The sequence below is a fragment of the Peromyscus leucopus genome, chromosome 3 (assembly GCF_004664715.2).
Source record: "Peromyscus leucopus breed LL Stock chromosome 3, UCI_PerLeu_2.1, whole genome shotgun sequence".
In the NCBI taxonomy this organism is placed as follows: Eukaryota; Metazoa; Chordata; class Mammalia; order Rodentia; family Cricetidae; genus Peromyscus; species Peromyscus leucopus.
The window spans coordinates 149,527,381-149,548,959 of NC_051065.1; the positions used below are offsets into that span (position 1 = coordinate 149,527,381).

The following is a 21,579-nucleotide window of genomic DNA, read 5'->3' on the forward strand; positions in this document are numbered from 1 at the left end:
AGTGCCTCAGGCTCTCAGAATGTGTCACAGAAGGGTTCTTAACCTGGTCCCTGTTCTGTCATGTGGGGCTGGGCGTGCTCCCCGGAACCCACCGTGGAGGAGGAGCAGGAAGTGCCGGGCTGTGGCCAGCGGCCCTGCATGCCTGGCCCTGCACGCCTTCTCTTCCTTCACTCTGCTCCCTTTTTCCCCTTAGGCAAGAATTAGTGCTGTTGCAAAAACAAAGTAACAGCCAGAAACATACCCCCAAATAACAACATAACCCACCGAAACCTCGCATAGGCCCGACTTAACGCGTTGTCTTCCTCTGGTAACCTTGTCTCCCGCTGCTGCTTGGCCCGCTGTTTGAGACGCTGTTGACAGGATTTCTGTTTGTAATGTGCTTTTACTATAGAACTCCTCCTTCTCTTCTCGCACCTGTAACTGCTTTGTTTCCAAGCCGCCTCTTCTCACTGCTACAGATCAGTGGGCCTGGCACAGATTTCCTTCCCCTGGCCTCACGGTACCTGCCTGGAGTTTAGGAAGCGTCTGGACAACAGGCAAAGAAAACCCGGCATGGGATGGCTGTTCTCTTGGATGTGAGCCCTTGGTTGCCAGGGGTTCCTTCTTTGGGTAGAGGAATCCCATTCTGCAGAACCAAAAGTGAGGCACAGGGCACGTGGGTGGGAAGGGAAAACGAGCCCTCCTCCCAGTGCGAAGTGTCTAGAACATTTGCAGTGCGGAGAACAGAGAGCAGGCGGGATGAGCGTGCGCCCCAGTCACCTTGTGAGGAAGAGTGTCTTTCCTGGAGAAGCTGTAGTTACAAGTGGCACTGGCCTGTTCCCTGGCCCCAGACACTCTTCACACGGACATGGTGCCCATTGGCTTCCATGCTTGAATCTCGGTAGGCTGTTGGGAAACACAGGCCTTGTCCACACTAGCCAGAATAGCCGCATGCTACAGAGAATGCCACGCTGCCTGGTGGGGAGGCCAGGGATCCTCTCATGGCCTCCTAGGGTCTCGTCCCTCCTAAGCCTGCTGTAAAACCCAGCAAAGGGAACGCTCTGAATCAGCTGCCACCCTGTCTGCCTCCCAACCCGACCAGTAGAGCCAACGCCAAGCAGTGGCACTGAGTGAACATTCGTGTATGCCAACCTCTCAGTGTATGTATATCCGTGTATCTGTTTGTGTACGGGTTGAAGTTCAGTGTGTAGGTAGGTACTATTTATATATACCATGCCCTAAATGATAACAGTGAGACTGTTTTTAAAGTTACTTGTTGATCTGAAAGCCATAGGAGCTTTTTCTGGAAGCTTGCCCTGGCTTGACCCCAGCCTAGTCAGCATTCCAAGGGAGCTCATCAGCGAGGCGCAGACAGGGGGCTGGGTCTCTCAGAAGATGGGTGGTACGGACCCCTAAACTCAGGCAATCGGTTTTCCTCGTCAGCCAAGCAGTAGTCTTGCTGGTAGGGGGACCAGAGAGTCAGACTCCTGACTGCCCTCAAGTCAACGTGTGGGCGCTGCCGGCTCCACAGGAGCTGGGTCGCTCCCCGCTGTCTTCGCGTTCACTGTGCCTGGCTGCTTCCTGCAGCACAGTGGGATCGTCCTAGGCCCCCGGTGCCACTGAGAACGGGCCAGGGAAGTAAGGGGTTCACTGTTAACCACGCTGCCATTCTCTTGGGGTGAGGCAGGAGGGGGCAGCCGACTATGCCCAAAGCTAAGGTACATAGAAGCCAGAGTGGGGAAGATTAGCTGTGCCAAGGGACACTGTCCTGTCCTCTCTGACCTTCCCTAAAGCTTTTAATTTGTCCTTGTTTTTAATCTGTGCTATTGTGAGTTTTTTGGTGTGTTGCTTTGTGAGTTTTTAATTTAATTGTGTAACTTTGTTTTTGCCGTTACTGTGAAACCAAGGTGTTGTGCTCTAAGGTTTTTTTGGTTTCTGTTTTTTTTTGTTGTTTTTTTTTTTCTTAACAAATGTTACATTCTTATTTCAGAGAATAAATTCCAAACAATCTTCAGGTTTCTGAGTTTTTCTTTTCTTTCTCTTTTTCCTGATTGGAGTGTGGGAAGGGGAAAGCCCAGGCAGGTGTGGGGCATGCGCTGTAGAAGCCACTGTTCCTCAGGGCCTCACTCACGCTGAGGATAGGGTAGCACAGATGGCTGTGGGGACCCGGTTGTCCACAGACTCCAGAGTCCTGTTAAGGAAGGACCTTGTGCAGGGTGTTTGTCTCTGCAGCAGCTGTAAGTAAAGAACAGTGAGAGCCCCTCACCCCTGTGTCCCCTGTTCAGTGAGCCATCGTGAGGGACCTCAGGCTAGGCAGATGGATGGAGGATAAATTTCCACACAGAGCCCAAGTCTGCCGAGGGGACACTGCTGTCCTCGGAACTAGGACCAGTTAGATGTCTTCCCTCTCTGTAGATGCGCTTGCTCAGGTGGTGACTGGGATCCTTGACCAGTCACACTGGGATCCCTGTTCTTTGCTCCCCAGCTGGAGTCTCTCCTCAGCTGTCTTAGGAGGAACCTGGCTCCCGAGTTCTGTTGCCTAGTGTCGTTGGACCGTCCTCAAGCCTGGGGAGGCCCGCCTGTCCTCCTCACACATGCTGCTGCTAACCAAGCAATAGTGACTTCTGCCCATCAGCATGCCAGTCATGGGAACACAGGCCAAAGGGACCAAAACTGTTTACCTCGGTGGCTGAAGTACTCTGTACTGAGTTTACCCTGTTGGGAAGTCTGGGTGTTGTTCCTTGCTGACGTCTGTCCACCCAGCAGCAGACCTCTGGGAAGTTGAGGAACATTAGACTTCTTTGTGGAGAGCATTGGGCCAGGGCCCTCCCTGGCACACTCACATGCTCCTGTCTCCCTGAAATAGTGTTCCTGTGCTTTTGAAAGGAAGAGAGAGGTGGCAGGTACAGGCCTGGCCAGGAGCCAGTGATAAAGAGAGCCAGTGTACATGTGTAAGGTCTTCAGACTCTAACCCTTAGCCGCCCTCGCCACCCCAGATCTAGTCAGAAGGGGATGAAGACCATTGCCAGTAAGGGCCATGGGCTGATTTGCCCAGTAGTTGATGTGACTCTGTGCCAGCCCTTGTAAAGATCCTGGAAAATCTCCAAGGGAACTCAGTTGACTTCTGAAACGTCTTGAAATTGTTCTTTTTTTCCTTATATATTCCCTAACAGTTTTTCAAATTAAGACATCCCCTGGCACAGAGGCTGAGCACTGGATAGACGGAGAGCAGATTGTACAAGTTGGCCGCTCTCTATTGCCATGATGAAATGGGGGGCAGGATGGGGACATGTAGGATCTGAACCCGACATCCGGCCCTCTAGAGTGTGGATAAGAAGAATCACTAAGTAGGGACCTCACTTCAAAGCAGGGAGTTTTAGGAAGACTGGATTCCAGGTCCTTCCAGAAAACTCCAGAACCCAAGATGCCAAGCGTGGCCTTTCCTCACAGCTCGCATGCAGCCAAGCATCTAGCAAGTGCCAACAAGTAGATAAGTCATAAAGAGTGGGGGTAGGGGCCCTGCTGACGTTCAGACCCAGGCTACGTCCTGCTTGCTGGTGCTCCTGTCCCCACCCAGGGTGTTGACCAAATGTCGGCAGGGCCTCCTTCACGCTCACTCATTGTCCCCTGTGACATAGCTCCAGAGGGTGTAGGGACGATTGTGCAAGGATGGTTGTGCAAGGCACTGCTGTGCACCTGAGGAAGGGAGGCGGGCCTCTAGGCATAGGGAGCAACCGTCAATTACTTCCGGGTGTTACCAGCCACGTGTTCACCGTCTCCCTTTCACTTCCTCTGGGCCACCTTTTTCTCAGCTTTGCACAGTGGGTTGTAAACATTTTTTGAAAGCGCCGAGGTGCTTCAATGAGTCTTTGAGGACGGTTGGCAAGCACTTAAGTTGCTGTCAACATTGGAGCCTTAAGTCACGATGACTAAACTCTGCCTCGCCTTTGGTTTTTCTCCCCCCAATGTGGTTGCTCAAAATACGGGCAGACTATTCTCCAACCGTGAACGTCTACTCCCTTCTCAGTTGGTCCGTAGGGTAGGTTTAGGGAAACTTAAAGGAATGCAGAGCTGCGGGTCTGACCTGCTCCGGACTCTGGGGCATGCTGGGATAATTGCCGGTGGGGTCTGTAGAGATGGAGTCAGGATTTCTATTGGCCTCTTCTGTTTCTCCGCTTTACCTCTCTTCTGTCCTTAGTTCTTTTTGATTGTACGTTTCCTGTGTTAAGTTGCCCACGGTGACCTGTAGGTGACTGCCTTCCTCCTTCTGTGACTGTGAGACACCAGGAAGAGTCCCCCTTCATCACAAATACTGCCTAGGGAATGTAGCCTGCTTCCTCGTGTGTTGTCACCGTGATTGTTCGTCCTTAGTTACTTTACGTTCAGTTGTCCCTGTTAACAGGACCCACCGTCCTTGTACCCAGTGTCATAGACCTTCTAAGGCCGGCTGGCTCCTAGGTTGAATACTTGTTAGCATACCTCTTCAGAGGCTCGTTCTTTGAGAAAGGTAACCTTGGTGACAGGTGCTCCTCCATATAAAAATAATTACAGTGCTGGGACTCCGTGGGCCTTGCTTTTCTTCAACAAATAACAGGTATTCATAGAAAGTTCTAGAAGGAGAATCCCCTTAGCATTCAGTATCTGCTCCGATTGGAACTTGAAAAATGAGAGTTGTGATTCGGACTAACTGGAACCTTGGAAAAGGGAACGCATCTCCTAGAAGCAACTTCGGCGTCCCTTGAAAGGAGATTATGACAGCCTGTGTGTGCTTGTTTCCCCTTTTCTAGAACTGCCAAAATCTAGAAAAACAGGCTGGAGAGACCAGCTGTGTGGGTTCTCTTCCACCTTCTACCACCCAGGGACCAGGCTGGTGGGTCTGTTTAGAAGGCAATGCCCTTCCCCAGAGTTCATTCTGATGAGAAGGTAGGTAGGTAGGAAGATAGGTAGGTAGGTAGATAGGTAGGTAGGTAGGTAGGTAGATAGGAAGGAAGGAAGGAAGGAAGGAAGGAAGGAAGGAAGGAAGGAAGGAAGGAAGGAAGGAAGGAAGGAAGGAAGGAGAAGGAAGGTGGTTCCAGGAAGTCCTGGCGTGAGTCTGTGGACTCTCCGAGAATCAGCTGTACTACCGTGGGGTAAGGGCACTAACTAACAGGGTGCACAAGGCCAAAGCCACAGTCTTCCTGTTTGTACATTGCCAGGAGCCTGGAGCAGTCTTTGGGTTCGGGTTCCTCACCCCCTGGCGAAGGGCTACCTGTATTTTCAGCCTTTCCTCCTGAAAGATGATCCTCAGAAGCCCTGTAGAAAATTGGAGGTGTGCTGGCCCCTGTTGTCTTCCTCCCCGATTAACGCTGTTCAGTGTACCTGTCACACTGGGTCACAGAAAACAAAGTGGAGGCTAGAGACGCAGCTGGGTGATAGAGTCATTGTTTAGTGGTGGAGGCCCTAGATCCCATCCCCAATACCATCAAAAATTAAAAGAAGATTAAAAAAAAAATAGAAAAGAAAATGAAGCGGGCGGTGGTGGCGCACGCCTTTAATCCCAGCACTCGGGAGGCAGAGCCAGGCGGATCTCTGTGAGTTCCAGGACAGGCACCAAAACTACACCAAGAAACCCTGTCTTGAAAAACAAAGAAAGAAAGAGAGAGAGAGAGAGAGAGAGAGAGAGAGAGAGAGAGAGAGAGAGAGAGAGAGAAAGAAAAAAGAAAAAAGAAAAAGAAAGAAAGAAAGAAAGAAAGAAAGAAAGAAAGAAAGAAGAAAGAAAATGATCACTAAACCAGACGTGGTGGCATATGTCTGTAATCTAGCCTTCAGGAGGCTGAGGTAAGAGGATTGCTATGATTTTTGAGGCCAGCCTGGGCTACATAGCCGGCACTACACCAACTATATAGCGAAATTCTATCAAAAAGTGAAAGTAAAATGAAGTCGAGGAACAGGAATGCACGTAAAGGTAACAACAGCAGCAGCAGCCGTGGATAGTGCACTGCCTGGATATTTTATATATGCTCGCTCAGCCCTGCACTGGTCTGTGTTAGAACCAGGCACAGAAGCAGGGCCGTGTAGCCAAGGAACCATGATCGGGATGCGCCTGTGTGCCCACTGCGTGCACACCCTCCCTTTGTCCCCACCCTGTCACCCCACACCCAAGGCACATGACGGAAGAGCTCTTCTAGACAGCACCAGCTTTGCACTGGGATTTCTGGGAAGGCGTGAATGCCGCCCCACCCCCACCCCGTAAGTCAGCAAGGATGTATCTCTGTATTACAGGAAATACGCGGGTCCGCTTTTTTTTTTTTTTTTTTTTTTTTTAGCAGTGATTCCCAGCACTGGGAACTCAGAAGACAAAAGAACAAAGGTTTACTGATGTGTAAAACCGAGGAAGGGAACAATCAGAGCTGTGTGTTACCTGTGAGTGTGAGGTGGAGTCCTGTCAAATACTCGAGCCCGAGGCTGGAGAGTGTACAGTAACTGGAACCGTGTGCAACCCAGGGACGCCCGTCCCCCCAGCACACTTAGGACCCGGTGGTTTCACTTCTGGTTCTCTGCCTCTCGTTTTACTTTTCCAGGCTGGGGATGGAACCTAAACCTAACCATGCTGGGCAAGAGGTACTCATGTGCCCTTGAGCCAGCTTTCCATTCCCTCTTTAAAGAGTTCCACTGATGGTTTACAGCGCCATTCAGTCCTCATGAAAAATTACTCTCCCTGGTCTGTGTGCTGTTGGAGTACAGGAAGGAGGGACGCGTGTCTGTACTGACAGTTTGAGACAAATCACCTTTAAAAGAGAAAAACAGGATCCTTTTTTTTTTTTTCAGGTGGCGGGTGGAGTACCTCACCCTCCAGGGCTGCCGTCTCATGGCAGCTCCAGCCGTCACCTGACTCCCCAGGTGGTCAGGATACCTCTTCCCAGAGTTGCAAAACTCACGTTTTGGTGCCGAAATCCGGGACCAAACCCACAGAGTTGCAACAAATTTGCTTACACTGGGCATTGCCCTTTGTGTCTCCCGCTTGCTAAGGACACACTCTGCCATAGACTCACCCCCCAGCCTCTGGGAATGAGTCTCTCTAGGCTTGAACCAGTTTGGTTTCATAGTACTTAGTGTGACCATCTGCTGAATGAGGGGCTGGGTGTCCGTGTTATCCCAGTGAGCAGCTTTGGTTTTATCCTGTTGGATGAAATTTGGCCAGGCATAGGATGTTTTCAGGAAGTCTCCTGAACATGTACAGACCTGGCCTTGCCTCACCTTGGAAAGGCGTGTCACAACAGAGAATCTCAGAGCTCCTAGGCAGAATGAACATAGAAAATGGAGGAACAGCTGAGAATGCAAAGAGAAAGATGTGTCTATCCACGCCAGTCCCTCCCGGGTGTGGTGAGAGGGCCTGTTATAAATATGGGGACTCTTCCATCCATCACCAGGCTTGTGGCACTCCTGAGAGACCGTAGATAAAGAAGACCAGTTGAGTAGATCCATCTTCCAGGCCCTGGAATTCCTCCTGTGGCTTCCCACACAAGCCAGACCTAGACAAAGGGTAGGAGTGTTTGAGTGGCCCTATGGGAGGTGGGCAGTCACCTTTGGAGGTGAGGAGGGGTGGGGCTGCAGGTGGTGAGAGGTCCAGACATCTTGTGTAGGTGCTTAGGTCGTGGTCTTGGGGTGCTGCATTGGACTGCTGTGTGCCTTGGTCTCTGGCATCTCCGGGTGTCTCTCTCTGGACACAAACCAAAGGCGCTTTCTTAAGCGCGGCAGGCCTCAGTTGACTGCTCCTCATTTCTTGCCTTTCCGTTAGTTGGATGACGTGGGTCAGCACCGGAAGGGAGGATCCCTGCGCTCACTCTTGTTCTGGCTGCACACTCCAACCTAGATGGCTTGGTGGACCTGTTTTTATGAGGTTAGAGTTCATTTGGTAGCGCTGCAAAGCCAATGTTCCTCAAGTTCAGCACTGGACATTGGGACTGGTTAGTTTTTGGGGGCCCGTCTTGTACACTGCAGTATCTCTGGCTTCTCCCATTAGAGGCCAGTAGCATCCTCCTGCCTAAATTGGAATGACCAGTGTCTGTAGATGGTTACCAGTTGAGCCCTGAGGAAGAAGTCAGGTTGTGAGCTACCTATGAGGACAAGACATCAATGACAGTACACCTTGGAGAAGGTCAAGGACAAGAGGAGGTGGGAATAAGGAAGGTAGACATAGAATGGAGCCATCCACAGCAGGACCTGTGGATTATACTGCCCACTCCCATGTAAAGCATGAGCGTATTTTCCAATGTACGCATGCTCGCTCACACACAGAGCCCCCGTACCGATACCGTGTACTAAAGGATACAGACAGCACACTTCAGTTAGAAACCGAAACAGAACCACTGCTGCACTCTTCCTGAACCCCAGTAGGTTATCCCTGCACCCACAGAATGTGTTCATTCCCTGTGGTGACCACAGCCTCAGAGGGCTACAGTTCTCCAAGTAGAACAAGTGCGTGTCTGAAGATGGTGCCTTTGAGCTACTCACTGCCACCTACTGTTTCCCATCTGTGGGGAAAGGGAGGAGGGAAGCTTCCTGCTCCTCTATCTTATAAGTCTCTTGTAAAAAAAGCAAGGAGCTAAATAAAATGGGTCTTGGTTGTCTAGAAGCATCTCAGGGTATCAAGTATGATTATCATCGGTAAAGATTCCAGAAAGTGGCAGAAAAGCTGCGTGGGAGTCTAGATTACGATTGGTTCCACTGGCTCGCTAATGTGTTCCCTCTGGGGTCTAGGCGCCCTGTGGGGTTAGGCAGGGTTGCCCAGTGGGGTGTACTCCTTGCCAGAAGACAGAGACATGTCAGTGCAGGACTGTGGTCTGCAACACAGTGAGCCCGGGGTATTGAGCTGCATTGGAAGCCAGCTCTTTTGGAGATAGTTAAATTTGGGCAAGTGTTTGACTAACTCTGGCCTTGCTTCTCCTTCAGCCTGCATGGACAGAATGTGAAGTCACCAGCGATTCCATGATGCCAAGAGTGTAAACAATTCCTAATAAGGTTTACATTAAACTAGATCTATCTATGTTTGACCTAGGGGGAGCCTGGTACGGTACCCGCCATTCTAGCAGGGCTAGGATGATTCACTGTTCTGAGACCTCTGTGAGTCTGTCCTCGCTCTGTACACAACTCTGGTGCCCCACAGCCTGGGGTCACCTCCTGGCCCATTTGCCAGAGCCGGGGGTTCCTCTTTAGAGTCAGGACGTGAGTGAGTTTCCGCTGTAGTTCCCACTCCTCTCCTGTATAACATCCCCAGCACAGGGTCCTCCACAGCCTGGGGCACCGCACTGTTGGTCCCTTGGCCTGAGTTTTTAGACTCTGTTTGCTTGTCTGAAACCTACACACTAACAGTGCTTCCCAAGGCCAACCCCGGTGACCTTCTAATCACTGAAACAGAAACATGACTGATAACGCATGCGTATCAGGTGGAAGGCGTGGGTGTTGCTGGGAGGGGTGTTAATTCCTTTCCAAATAGAAACTCAGCTCGAGAATGCTGAGTATGAAATGTTGTGTCTTTAGAGGGGAACAAAAGGGAAAGGAGAGGCGTTGGAACCTCTTTCAGAGTCTTTCATTGACCTATCCACTAACCCCAGGATGTTAGAAATCGGTTTCATGACTCAAATCCAGATCTGCCCTGGGGCTGTCTAGCTGTCAACATGTGCACTATGGCAGACCAGCCTTTGACGTGGACTGGGGGGGGGTCAAAAGTGCCCTGGTCACGGTGTCACTCAGGGTGGAAGACTTGCCTCATGGGCACCACAGAAAGCGTGACCAAGCAAATGAACCTGGCGTCTTGGGAAAAGCCCATCAGCACAGACTTCCTTTTGCCTTGGTTGCGGGCCTGCCCTTCCTCCGTCTCCTGCTGTTACCATTGGTCCAGCTTCTTTCTAGTATGCAAACTGCTCTCTGGAACTAACTCACCGTGACACGACGAAGCAGTTCTAAAATGTGTTCGTTAAAGGGCCTTCACGCCGAGTGTCCCCTGAGCCTTTAGCAAATCTGTCAGACCTGCTCTTTCCCTGGGACCCACTTTCCCCCAGTGCCCTCTGTACCATCTAATGGCCTTGCCCTTCTCCGGGGCATGGTGTCTGCATTGGTTCCTGGTGCCTGTGCACCACTGTGGGAACCACTTTGCCTTCTTAAGTTCCTGTGTCAGGGTAGGGAAACTGAGCCCACGGTCTAATTGATTGTGAAGCGCTCTTTTGCTCAGTCCTAGGATTAGAATTTATCCCTTAACCCCAAGATGTTAGAAATCAGTTTCATGACTCAAAACCAAATCTGCTCTGGGCCTATATAGCTAGCAACATGTGCACTATGGCAGACCAGCCTTTGACGTGGACTGGGGGAGTCAAAAGTGCCCTGGTCATGGCCTGAACATATCAGTATCTGACCTCACGTCCCCCTAGGCACCAGGAGCAACAGAAGTGGCCAGACTACCCCCCCTTCTCTAGCAGGGCCTGTGGTTTGGGGCCCACCCCATCTGTGAGTGGGAGAATAACAGAGATGAGAGCGTCTGACAGAGTGAGTTAGAGCCGCTCATAGAATAGGCTCGGACAGAACTGGGAAGCAGGAGGGAAGGGCTGGCCTTGGCCTGTATGTTGAGCAGGGCTTCCCTCCCTGGGGATGTGCAGATCTCAGTGGGTCTCTTGTGTTTAACTGGTTTGGGAGGCAAAGACAACAGCAGAACCCTCGACTTGAGTTAATGTTTTTTTAAGTTCCTACCTGAGTTTTGTGAAGGTGGGCGCCAGCTAAGGAAGGGAAAGAGCCTAGGGTAGGGTGCAGTTCTCTTCAGATTTGAGAGTACACACTTCCAATTCCTGGTGTTTCCACCACCCCCATACACCAACTCCACGTGTGGCCCTTTGTAGTCTGACCTAGCTAATGGATCGAGTTGAGATTTATCTGGGAGCCTACCACAACACGTGAGAAGCATCCTTTCAAGAGAGCTTCGTGATACACAAGCGGAGCGTTATTCATGGAGGAAAGTAGGTTCTAGACTTTAAAAGATGCCTCTTTGCCTTCCTCAGATATAGTGATGCGTGCCAGCATTTCCCATTGGCCAGATACTGTGGTAATAATTGAAAAGACTATTCATCATTTCTCAAGCTTAAGTCCCATGAGACCATGTAGACAGAGAGCTCCTCAGCCCCCCCAGCAGCCAGTGATGGCGAGAAGTAGGAACTGAGGTGCCCTCAACATTCTCGAGATGGCACATTCCAGCCTGCGGCATCCCTGTGGCTTTTCTGGGTGTGCTGCTGATTTATTCCCTTTGGGGTTCCTCACTCGGCCTCTCCATCATTAGTATTTAACTCAGAATTTTCCAACTCCTTTGATACATACCTCCAAAACATCTGAGTTTCCCCTTGGATCCAGAAGATCTGCTTCTCTCAGTGCCCCATATAACAACAGTTTTCCCATGGGATGTAGGCCAGCTGGTAGTGTCTGCCTAACATAAGACACCTGGGTTCCGCCCCCAGCACCACATTAAAACTGGGCATGGTGGTACACACCTGTTGTAATCCTAGCACTCGGGAGGTAGAGATAGGACCAGAGGTCTAAGGTCGTCCTCACCTGCATATTTTAAGGCCAGCCTGGGATACATGAGTCTGTTTTTTGTTTTGTTTTATGCCAATCCTGGTGGTGATAAACATCTTTAATCCCAGCAGTAGGGAGGCAGGTCGATTTCTGTGTGACTTTGAGGTTAGCTTGTTCTACAAAACAAGTTCCCGGACACCCAGGCCTACAGAGTAAGACATCTCAACAAAAAGATAAATAAATAAACAAAAATAAAATCACAGTCTTTCCATCAGATGCAGTGGCCCATGCCTGTAGTCCTGGCCCTCGGGGCTGAAGCAGGGAGACGGAGAGTTTGAGGTCATCCTGGGTTATATGTAGCAAGATTTTGTCTCACAAAATCAAAGCAAACAAAATGCAGTTACCCCAGGTGAAGAATATTTCATGTGTAAGGGGTAGTTAAAACAGCCTTCCTTGCCAAATATGATGGCACATACCATTAATAACATCACTCGGGAGGCAGAGGTAGGCAGTTCTCTGAGTTGGAGGCTAGCCTGGTCTATATAGCTAGTTCAAGGCAGCCAAGGCTTTAAAAAGAAAAATCCATCCTTGAATGAGAATGTAGGTATGTGATGAAGTGCTTGCCTACCAAGTATAAGGCCCTGGATTCCACCCCCAGTACCTTCCCCAAAACGTCCCATACTGTACTGGGTGAGTGGAAAGGCGCTAGCTTTAAAACACTTGCTGGGGGGGGGGCGCACGCTTTATAGCATGGAAGAGCAGTGGATCTTGAGCAAAAAAAAAAACAAGAAAGAAAAAAAAAAAAAAAAAAAAAAAAAAAAAAACACTTGCTAGGCAGTTAGTCTTAACATCGCTGAGACCCAGAACCCTTAATGTCATACATTGATCCGAATTCTAGAACCTTGTCAGCATAAACATAATGGAGTGGAAAATCACATGCCAGGAAACTGTCACACAGTTACGGAAGCTATCAAACAGAGTATCCTTAAGCGATGCATATGAAGTAAATATAAATCATGAATGCATTTTGTTATCATCCCCAAGATATTTAATTATATGTGAACCAAAACAGAGAGACGATGAACCCTACATCTGGGACATTTCTGGTCTTAATATTTTATATAAGCGACATGCAGCCCGTTGTTGCAAGAGAGGCTTACGAGGTTAACAGTTCGGTGGCTATGGTAGATGGCGTCTTGTCCTGCCTGACGTGGGAGGTAACTCAGTAAACACTTAACCCTTCACCTGCCTCACAGAAACACCACTGCTGTCTGGGGGTAGCTGTGCGCAGAAGTCACTTTGCTGGGCCAGTGCCTGGGAAGTTTCTCTTCCACATACAGCTTAGATGTTTGCACTCTTGGGATCAGAAAGTAGCTGTGAAAGCTAAAAAAAATGTGTGAGCTGGCGGGTTGGTGGCGCACGCCTTTAATCCCTGCACTCGGGAGGCAGAGCCAGGCGGATCTCTGTGAGTTCGAGGCCAGCCTGGTCTACAGAGTGAGATCCAGGACAGGCACCAAAACTACACAGAGAAACCCTGTCTCGAACCCCACCCCCCAAATGTGAGCTCATCAGGCAGCTCGTGTGGCCGATAAGCGCAGACCAAACAGGAGCAAAGGGAGCCGGTCCACACCACAGTTAACAATGGAGGGCCTCTGCGGGCTGCAGGGCCTTCATTCAGCCCTCTCCTCCTCCCATGAACACGGAGGAACACTGGCCACCTGCATGGTGAAGAAGTCCCGAGGCAGTGAGTGACCATCTTTTATTTCAGGACTGTGTGGGCTGCTGTTGGTTCTGCTATTCAGATAGCTAAACAGGACTCCTGTGTCGGCAGCTTTAGCTCAAAACAAGAAAGTGGGGGAACTGATGTCCATGTTGATTCTTTACTATATGTGGCCCAGCTCAGGTCACTTGGAGACTGGCTGCAGCTTGTTGCTGATGGGTTTTGATTTTGTTTTGCTTTGATAGGGAATCTTTTATTTTAATTTTGTTTCTTATCACACACACACACACACACACACACACACACACACACACACACATTACCCAGACTGTCTCCCAATGCCTGGTCTCAAGGTAATCCTCCTGCCCAGCCTCCCAAGCAGCTGGAACCGGAGGCCCATGGTAGCACACATGGCTCTATCTGCAGGTTTATATTCCAGAGGAGACAGAGCCTAAGAGCCAGGCTGCATTCTAAGACCATACCGCGGTTCTCTTCTAGAATGATCACACTAGATGGCTTGATCTGTAAATCCCAGTGTATGAGGGAGCGTGAGAGAACACCGTACATTTCCTACTGGAGCTGGAAGAGAATGGAAATGGAGTCCCTTCTGACAGAACAGGGAGGAAGCGAAACCAAGGCGTAGGTCCCAGCGAGGCCTTGCAGTGATGGAGGCGTGGCGAGGACGGACGTCCAGTTTCTCTGGTGCCTTTAACCAGTGTCACTCTGGATAGAGTCTAGACTGTGCTGTTAGCCAGGTAGCTTTTTCTGCAGGAGTTCCGGCCCTTAGCATCTCTCCAGACACCTGGTAGTTCAGACCATGGGGATACACATTCAGAGAGCCTTGGAGCCGCTAGCTCATGGTTTTGAAAAAAAAGTCTCAGCCCAGATCTCCAGCAAGTTTTGATTAAAAGGAACAGAGGGTGTTGGAGGGGGGTCTCGGTGGCAGGGGAATGCTTTCTATTGACCAGACTCTGAGTTCAATCTTTAACACCAAAAAAAGAAAAGAGAAACAAGGCTTACAGGTGGATCTCTGAATGGCAAAATAGCAGGCCAGTGTATCACAGACGGACCAATCATTTCAGGTCAGTTTATCACAGATGGACCAATCATTTCAGGCCATGTATCACAGACAGACCAATCATTTCAGGCCAGTGTATCACAGACGGACCAATCATTTCAGGCCAGTGTATCACAGATGGACCAATCTTCTCAGGCCAGTGTACCACAGATGGATCAATCATTTCAGGCCAGTGTATCACAGATGGACCAATCTTTTCAGGCCAGTGTATCACAGACGGACCAATCATTTCAGGTCAGTGTATCGCAGATGGACCAATCATTTCAGGCCAGTGTATCGCAGATGGACCCATCTTTTCAAGGCACAGGGCCACTTCTTAACATGGTTCCAGCTGACATCCTGAGTCACCAGTCCCTCTAGAAGCTGAGTGACACCGTATTCCATCAGAAAGCAGGTTTCTCTGGTGCAGAGACCCAGTTTGCTGGCTGTGACACTGGTTGCTGGGGATGGGGCGGCATCCGTGAAGATGGGTAGAGTTGCTGGATGGATGATGAGTGGATCCTGGCAGCCACATTACTTTAGCTGGGGCAGGATGACACCAAGGAAGACCTGTCTTGGTTCCCTGTACCTTGTCCCTACCTCTCATCAAACTCAGCTTGTACTCAGGTTTTCCCAGCAGAAAAAGTTGACGTCATCCAAACATAAAATAGAACAGTTACCAAGGCACAGAAGGGGAGAGAGGTAAGGTAGAGAGAGACTAGGTCACCAGTACCCATGAGGCCAGAGGGACTGGCCAAGTGTTCTCAGCCAGGATGTCACCACGTTTTACACCACATTTATCTCATTGGAAACTAACTGGAAGAGAAGGGTCCAAAAGGTCCCAGCACACAGGCTAAGTGTTTGAGATGGTGGAAATTACTCATTGTTTGTAGCATGGAGAGAGCATACTGTACCCCATAAATAGGTGCAGTTGTTAATGGTGTATTGGTCAAGTTTAATTAGAAGGAAAAGGAGTCAGGAAAATGGGCCAGAAATGAATTCAAGACGGAGGAAGAGAAAGCCTCCAGATGACTTGTGTGGTACCCACAGGTGCCTGAAAAAAACGGCACCAGCCCCGAAGCTCTGTCAGCAAAGCAGGAAGGCCGGGGAGGGGGCTGGGAGCACAGGTGCCCCTGCGGCCCTGGGAAGGCCACACCGAAGCCTGGCTGCATCCCTCACACTCTGAATCAGACAGCCGCAATTAAGAGATCCTGGCAGCCCTTGCACATCAGCTGAGAGCAGGTTGTCCTGTAAGCAGGCTGCTTTGGGGATGATGGATGGTGCTCCTGTGGGCAGGGACTGTTCCAAAACAGAGCCTCAGGTCAGGCCCAGGGCCTTTTTCCTATTTAGGATGCAACCAGATCCTGGGAGCTCTTTCTTTTGGTATGCATGAGGCTGTAATTGGCCTCCTTGTGACCTGAGATCGGCTTGTCCCGACTTAGAGACAATCAGCCTTGGAACTGATTCCAGGCCTTTCATTACACTTCTCGCCGGGAAGTCCCTGCGAGGTGGCCACTCTTAGGAAGCATATGATGTCGAGGGCAGGTGGCCGGCTCCCCTGACAAGGATGGTTCTGCCTTACCTTCTCGGGTCAGCCCCTGCCAGCTAGGTTGTCTGCCTGTGTAGAGATCCAGTCTCAGTATGTGACTCAGGCACTCCTGGCCCAGGCAAACTTGCTGGCTGGCAAGCTGTGAAGCTTTTTAAAGGCCAGTGTTGCCTGCTGGTAATTTTCATTCCTTGTCTCCTGCAGTTCCTTCTCCCAGGGCTTATATGTGTTGATGGGAGGGGATGTTCTAGTCTCGAGATGATGTCACCACCACCACAAAGGCTTCTGTGTTCCTCACATCTGTCTGTCTGATAGCTCCTGGGTCAGGACAGAGAATCAAGGATGATCATTTCCTTGATTCGTTACATTGTGCTTATTGCTAAGGCACTCTAAGGCTGTGAGCTGGACATGTGCAGCCCACTTGGGCATTCTGAGAGTGTTGGGTACCTACCAAGTACACTCTGAATGTCATCTTGCCTTTGGGAAAACTGAGCCTCCGTGAAACCTAATACTTGGGATTCCCTGCCTAAGTCGTCCCTTGGCTCAGGTGAGCTAGAACTCTGTGGGGTGGCACTGGGCAGAGACAGCGCCCCTCCCTCCATCTTATTGATTCTGGGTGGGTGGATGAGTTGGTTGGTTGATTTTGAGGCAGGGTCTCTGGCCCAGGCCAGCCTGCACTCCCTATAAAGGCAAGAATTACCTTGAATTTCTGGTCTGCTACCACACCTGGTTTCTGTGCTGTTTGGACTGAACCCTGGGGCCTCGTGAATGCTCAGCAAGCAGCCTTCCAGCTCAGCTGCCTTCCCAGCCCTTTATTTCGCCCTACTTTGGTTTTGTTTGTTTGTTTGTTTGTTTTTGTTTTGTTGTTGGTTTTTTTTTGTTTGTTTGTTTTTGAGGCAGGGTCTCACTATGTAGCCTGGCTGGCCTTGAACTCACAGAGCTCTGCCTGCCTCTGCTTTCCAAGTCCTAGGAATAAAGGCGTGCACTGTAACACCCAGCTTCACCTTCGTTTTTTGTTTGATGGTTCTGCTTTGGAGACAGGGTCTTGCTGTGTAGCCCAAGCTCATCTTGGTGCTCCTGAGTGCTGGGATTATAATTGCAAGCCACGTCAGACCTTCAACCTTATTTTGCAAAATCTCTGGTAAGATACTTGAGGTTGGCAGAGCATTCTTCCTCTATCGCCTGAGGTGTGAACCCGAACAGTTCCGACTCTGGCCCGCTTCTTTTTGTTGTTTGTAGCACTTCTTCTCCCTAGAACCTCGGGCTCTGGGCTTGGGGTGCCAAGTTCTGGTGCTTGATGATCCATTCGGCTGCAGTTTGATTACTCTCAAGAGAAAGAGCACCGGGCAGAGGACAGAACTCCTTCCATGCCAGACTCTGGCTTCTCTGTTTCAAGACGTTGTTGTCTCATATAAAGAACCAGAGGGGGACAGCATGGTGAAGCCTCAAGGGAGGGATGACTGGGACTCTACAAGTCCAGGGACAGCATGGCGGTCACTTGAATTACTGCTGTCCTCCTAAAGTTCAAGCCTTAGTCCCGCTGCCACACTGCTCTGTGACCTCAGGCACCTAGGTGTCTGCAGACTTCAGTTACCTGGTGTAGTGTAGTGCCAGCCTGCAGAGTGGTTTTTGTTTTTGTTTTTGTTTTTTCAAGACAGGGTTTCTCTGTGTAGCTTTGGTGCCTGTCCCGGATCTCGCTCTGTAGACCAGGCTGGCCTCGATCTCACAGAGATCCGCCTGGCTCTGCCTCCCCAGTGCAGGGATTAAAGGCATGCGCCACCACCGCCTGGCTTGCAGCATGTTTTCTAAAGTCAGTTGACTACATAGTCCTTCAGCAGACCTGAATACCCAGGACACGATGCTGCTCCCTTAGATATTCTCATGGCCCCACGAGCATGCGTCTGTCGTACAACTTCACAGCTTACGCCTGACACGCTGTCCACACGTCTGTGGAAGAGTGGAAAGGGTTTTCATCCGCCGTCTTTCCTGAGGTTCTAAGAGTCCCGGCACACCACAGACGTGACTTTGCTGCTCCAGTGTCTCCACATGGATGTCTGCTCACTCCACCTTGAACTTGCTGGGGTTAGAACTGGTGGACGTTAGTTGTTTGCCCCAAAGGGGTAGTTTCTCTTCCCCTCCAGAAGAAATTCTGGTATTGTTCCATATTAGTGCCTGAGAGGCTTATTCTCTGCCAGAGCAGTTGTCAGGCTCGTGCGGAGAAAGAGTCCCACTGTGTGTGGTCAGAGAGTCCTCGGCTTGCTTACCCGTGTTGATCATGTGGAGCTGGTGGGCGCTGATGAGGAAAGAAAGATGGGATGAAGCATCGCCGGGGAGCCTGTGCCCTCCTGAGGCCTGGGCAGCCAGCTTTGCTCTGGAGGATGAGTGGGATCGCCTTGCTTAGCTGCCTGCCCAGCTCCTGCAGTCTGTGCACCTGGCTCCCCGACACCCTCCTCCAGTCATGTGTGTGTAGCTTACACTGTCAAGGCTGTGAACCCAGTGTTGAAAATGGAGCAGGGTGTTTAAAGTGATGCTCTCGCTCTCTCTCCTAGGGTGAGCAGACTAAAGAGGTAAACGCAGGGATGTGTGGTCAGGTCCCATCCGAACACTCTTGCCTGGATTAGCAAACTTAGCATCAGAACAACTTGCTTTTCAGTAAAGATTCTGGTCACCTTGGCTGCTGCTGCTGTAGAGGAACCTGGGGAGGGCAGCAGATGTGCTGACCGAACCCTGTACCTGCCTGTTAACCTCCCCGCACCCCTCCCCCATCCCTTACCACCCCACCCCCGTGCCGTGGCAAAAGAGTTGAAAACATAGGCTGGGGCTGGGGGTCACTTCTTGCCCATCATTCATGAGGCCCTGTCTTCAATCCCCAGTATCAATTGAACCAGGTAGGGTGGCACATGCCTCTAACCCCCCCGCACTTGGGAGGCAGGAGGATCGTCCTTGGCTATAGTGAATTTGAGGCCAGCCTGGGCTAGAGACCCTGTCTCAACAACAAAAAGCTGTACACGACGGTAGTGCCAGCCCTCAAAGCATTTCCTGTACAACTAGTCAGGATACCAGAGTTGCTCAACTATTTCAGGTCTGCCTGAGAAGAGACCTGTCATCCTCAATTGGGTTGGTGTGGGACTGCATGCAAAACCTCGGGCGTTATCTGTTGGCGCTTAGAACGCGACATCAGGCAGGGACCTGCTAGTGGGAACCTGTGGTCATTCCTGGCCCTCTCTCGCCTGGGCTCTGTCTTTGCTGTTTGAAAACAAAACAAAACACCAACTTCATTTATTACTGTTGTGTGTATGTGCGGTGGGGGGGGGGTGCCACAACACACATATAGAGGGCAGAGGACAGCTTCGTGGAATTGGTCCTCTCCCTCCACCTCTACATGTGTTCTGGATTGAGCTCAGGTCATCAGGACGCTGTGAAGAGGGCTTTACCTGCTTTGCTAGCCTGCTCCTGCCTTTCCTTTTGTATCTTAAAGCACAAGTGTGTGTGTGTGCATTTAGCCCAGGGCTGCCACCTCTTCCTTCTGTCTCTGTCGGGTGACTGAGTTTATGGTCCAGAGCAAATGGATATCAACTCCATTTACTTCGCACCACAGGGATGCACGGATGTTACTGACATCGGGTATGTGTCTTCACCCGTATTTGCTGAGTGCTGCCCTGTGGGAGAAGAAGGTGGTAGCCCATATGCTGGCGGTCCAGAGTTGGCACCCTCACATCCATACCAGCCGTAGGAGGCAGGCATCATCCCGTCCACAGGCCAGGGTATGACTTTGAGAAGATTGCAGTTTTTCTAAGATCTTTCTGCCATGTCCACCACTATAGAGGCGGTGGGACCTGGGAGAATAGAACCTAGAGCCTAAAAATGAGACCGACTAAAGTCTCACGCAATAGCCAACTTTATTCAGAGCACCAGACAATTTATACTCTGAGGGTTAAAAAAAAAAAATCACATGAGTAAGTTCTCATGAGTTCAAACTGTACACCTTCACAAGGACAAGTTGCACACAAGGAAAACATGTTTTCCCATAGACGCATATAAACAAATAACAGTCGCCAGTTGTGATGAGCAATTGGAAGTAAACTCACTTCTGTCTGTCACACTTGAGAGGGGCACGCAGACACATTCTAAGAACAATTCCTTGTTTTGAAGAAACTAAGGTCACACGACTCCATTCTTGGACCATGTTCCGACACCGCCAGTCCCTGGTGGGGAGTCAGGGTCAGACCTGGCTTTATCTGGGTGTACCTGTGTGGTGTCATGGCAGGCACACTGTGGAATAAACGAGGGGCCTCTGACCAGGACTGGGGGGGGGGGGAGTGTCAGAGGGGAATTGTAGGGGTAAGAAGTGAGGGCACCTGCTGTAGATGGAAGGAAACTAAAGAGACAGGGAGGCTTTGTGTGTAGTGTTTTAAGTTTTCGAAACACTGTTGAGTATATGGTGTTACTCAAAAATACTTAAAAGCAAGATATGCCAGAAGAGTGATAGAATTCAAAAAGGACCTGCTGGTGACCCCAGTCATTCTAACCGACAAGCAGAGATCACCGACAGAAGCTCAGGTCCCTGAGTGAGAGAGTGACGGGGACAGAGCACCGTGTGATGCTAAGTCTCCCCTCGGAGCTGAATGTCTACAGGGAAAGTGTACTTGTGTGCTGCTAAGGTGGTAGGCACACCGGCCCCACACTGCCAAGCCTGACGCCATTCTCCACTGAACAGCCGTGCGGAGGGCTCAGCACCACCTTTGTGGCGTGCTTTGTTCTACAGGATCTTTACCACATGTGTGGCGGCAGGACACAGGCAGGTGCTATGTCACCTGCAGGACACCTTAGCAGAGTGCTGCCAGACTTCAGTCCATCCTGGCGTGGGCTACTGGAAGTATGACACTCTCTCTGTGAGTCTCCTAATTCACTGGTGATGAGAGACCCATCTGAAGGCCCTACACAGACCCTTCCTTCAAACCAGTCACCGTCACCTGTTAGGTGGCATCTTTCCATCCTGACTTGACGGGAAGTAGATGAGGATGTGTGGTCTCTGTGTCTCCTAGTTAGGGAAGTGTTGCCCCACCTCCCAGCCTCATTTCCCGCTCTCAGGCCAGTCCACAACCCTTCGGCTTTCAGTCGCCCATGTTCTGACTTCCCAGAGGACTATGTATCTCTTCTGAGAAATGGGTTATGGCTGTCCCAATGGTCAACGCTCCCCTTCTTCCAGCACCAGCTCCCGTCATCCACTGCTGGAGTTCCGCGTCTGCGCTTCATCCTCGGAACTTGCCTCTTTGCTTTTCCCACAGGTTCCAGCATGAATGGCCTGGAGGAGCCCAGCATCGCCAAGAGGCTGAGAGGCACCCCTGAGAGGATCGAGCTGGAGAACTACCGCCCATCGGTGAGGCAGGTAGAGGAGCTGGAGGAGGTGCCCGAGGAGACACAGGCCGAGCATAACCTGAGCAGCGTACTAGACAAGGGCACCGAGGAGGATGCAGCCAGCAGGTCAGCCCATGCCCGTGGTTTGCCTGGCTGGGGGAGGTGTCCCTGGGGCGGTGGTCTTACTGGGTCCCTGGATTCAACTGGCAGCAAAAGAGCTTGACGAGCAAGGGGATTTGAACCAGTGTGATTGGGTTGGAATCTTGGTTTTTTTTGCTGCTCAGCTGTGAAGTAGGCAAGTCCCTCTGTTTCTTCATCTATGACGTAATACCTCTAGTATCTAGTGTCTTCCTCAGAATCAGCGTGAAGGTTAAGGAACAGATA

At 50.6% G+C, this 21,579-nt stretch overlaps 1 protein-coding gene across 13 annotated transcripts in view; it reads left to right on the forward strand.

Annotated features, from left to right (window-relative positions):
* The window catches only part of Mical3 (microtubule associated monooxygenase, calponin and LIM domain containing 3), a 217,716-nt gene that overhangs the window by 149,310 nt on the left and 46,827 nt on the right, over positions 1–21,579 (forward strand). For all 13 annotated transcript variants that reach the window (XM_037204182.1, XM_028880423.2, XM_028880421.2 and 10 more), the window contains one exon: positions 21,126–21,321. In XM_037204182.1, coding sequence (XP_037060077.1) covers positions 21,126–21,321 — 196 coding nt within the window. The remainder of the gene's footprint in view (positions 1–21,125; positions 21,322–21,579) is intronic.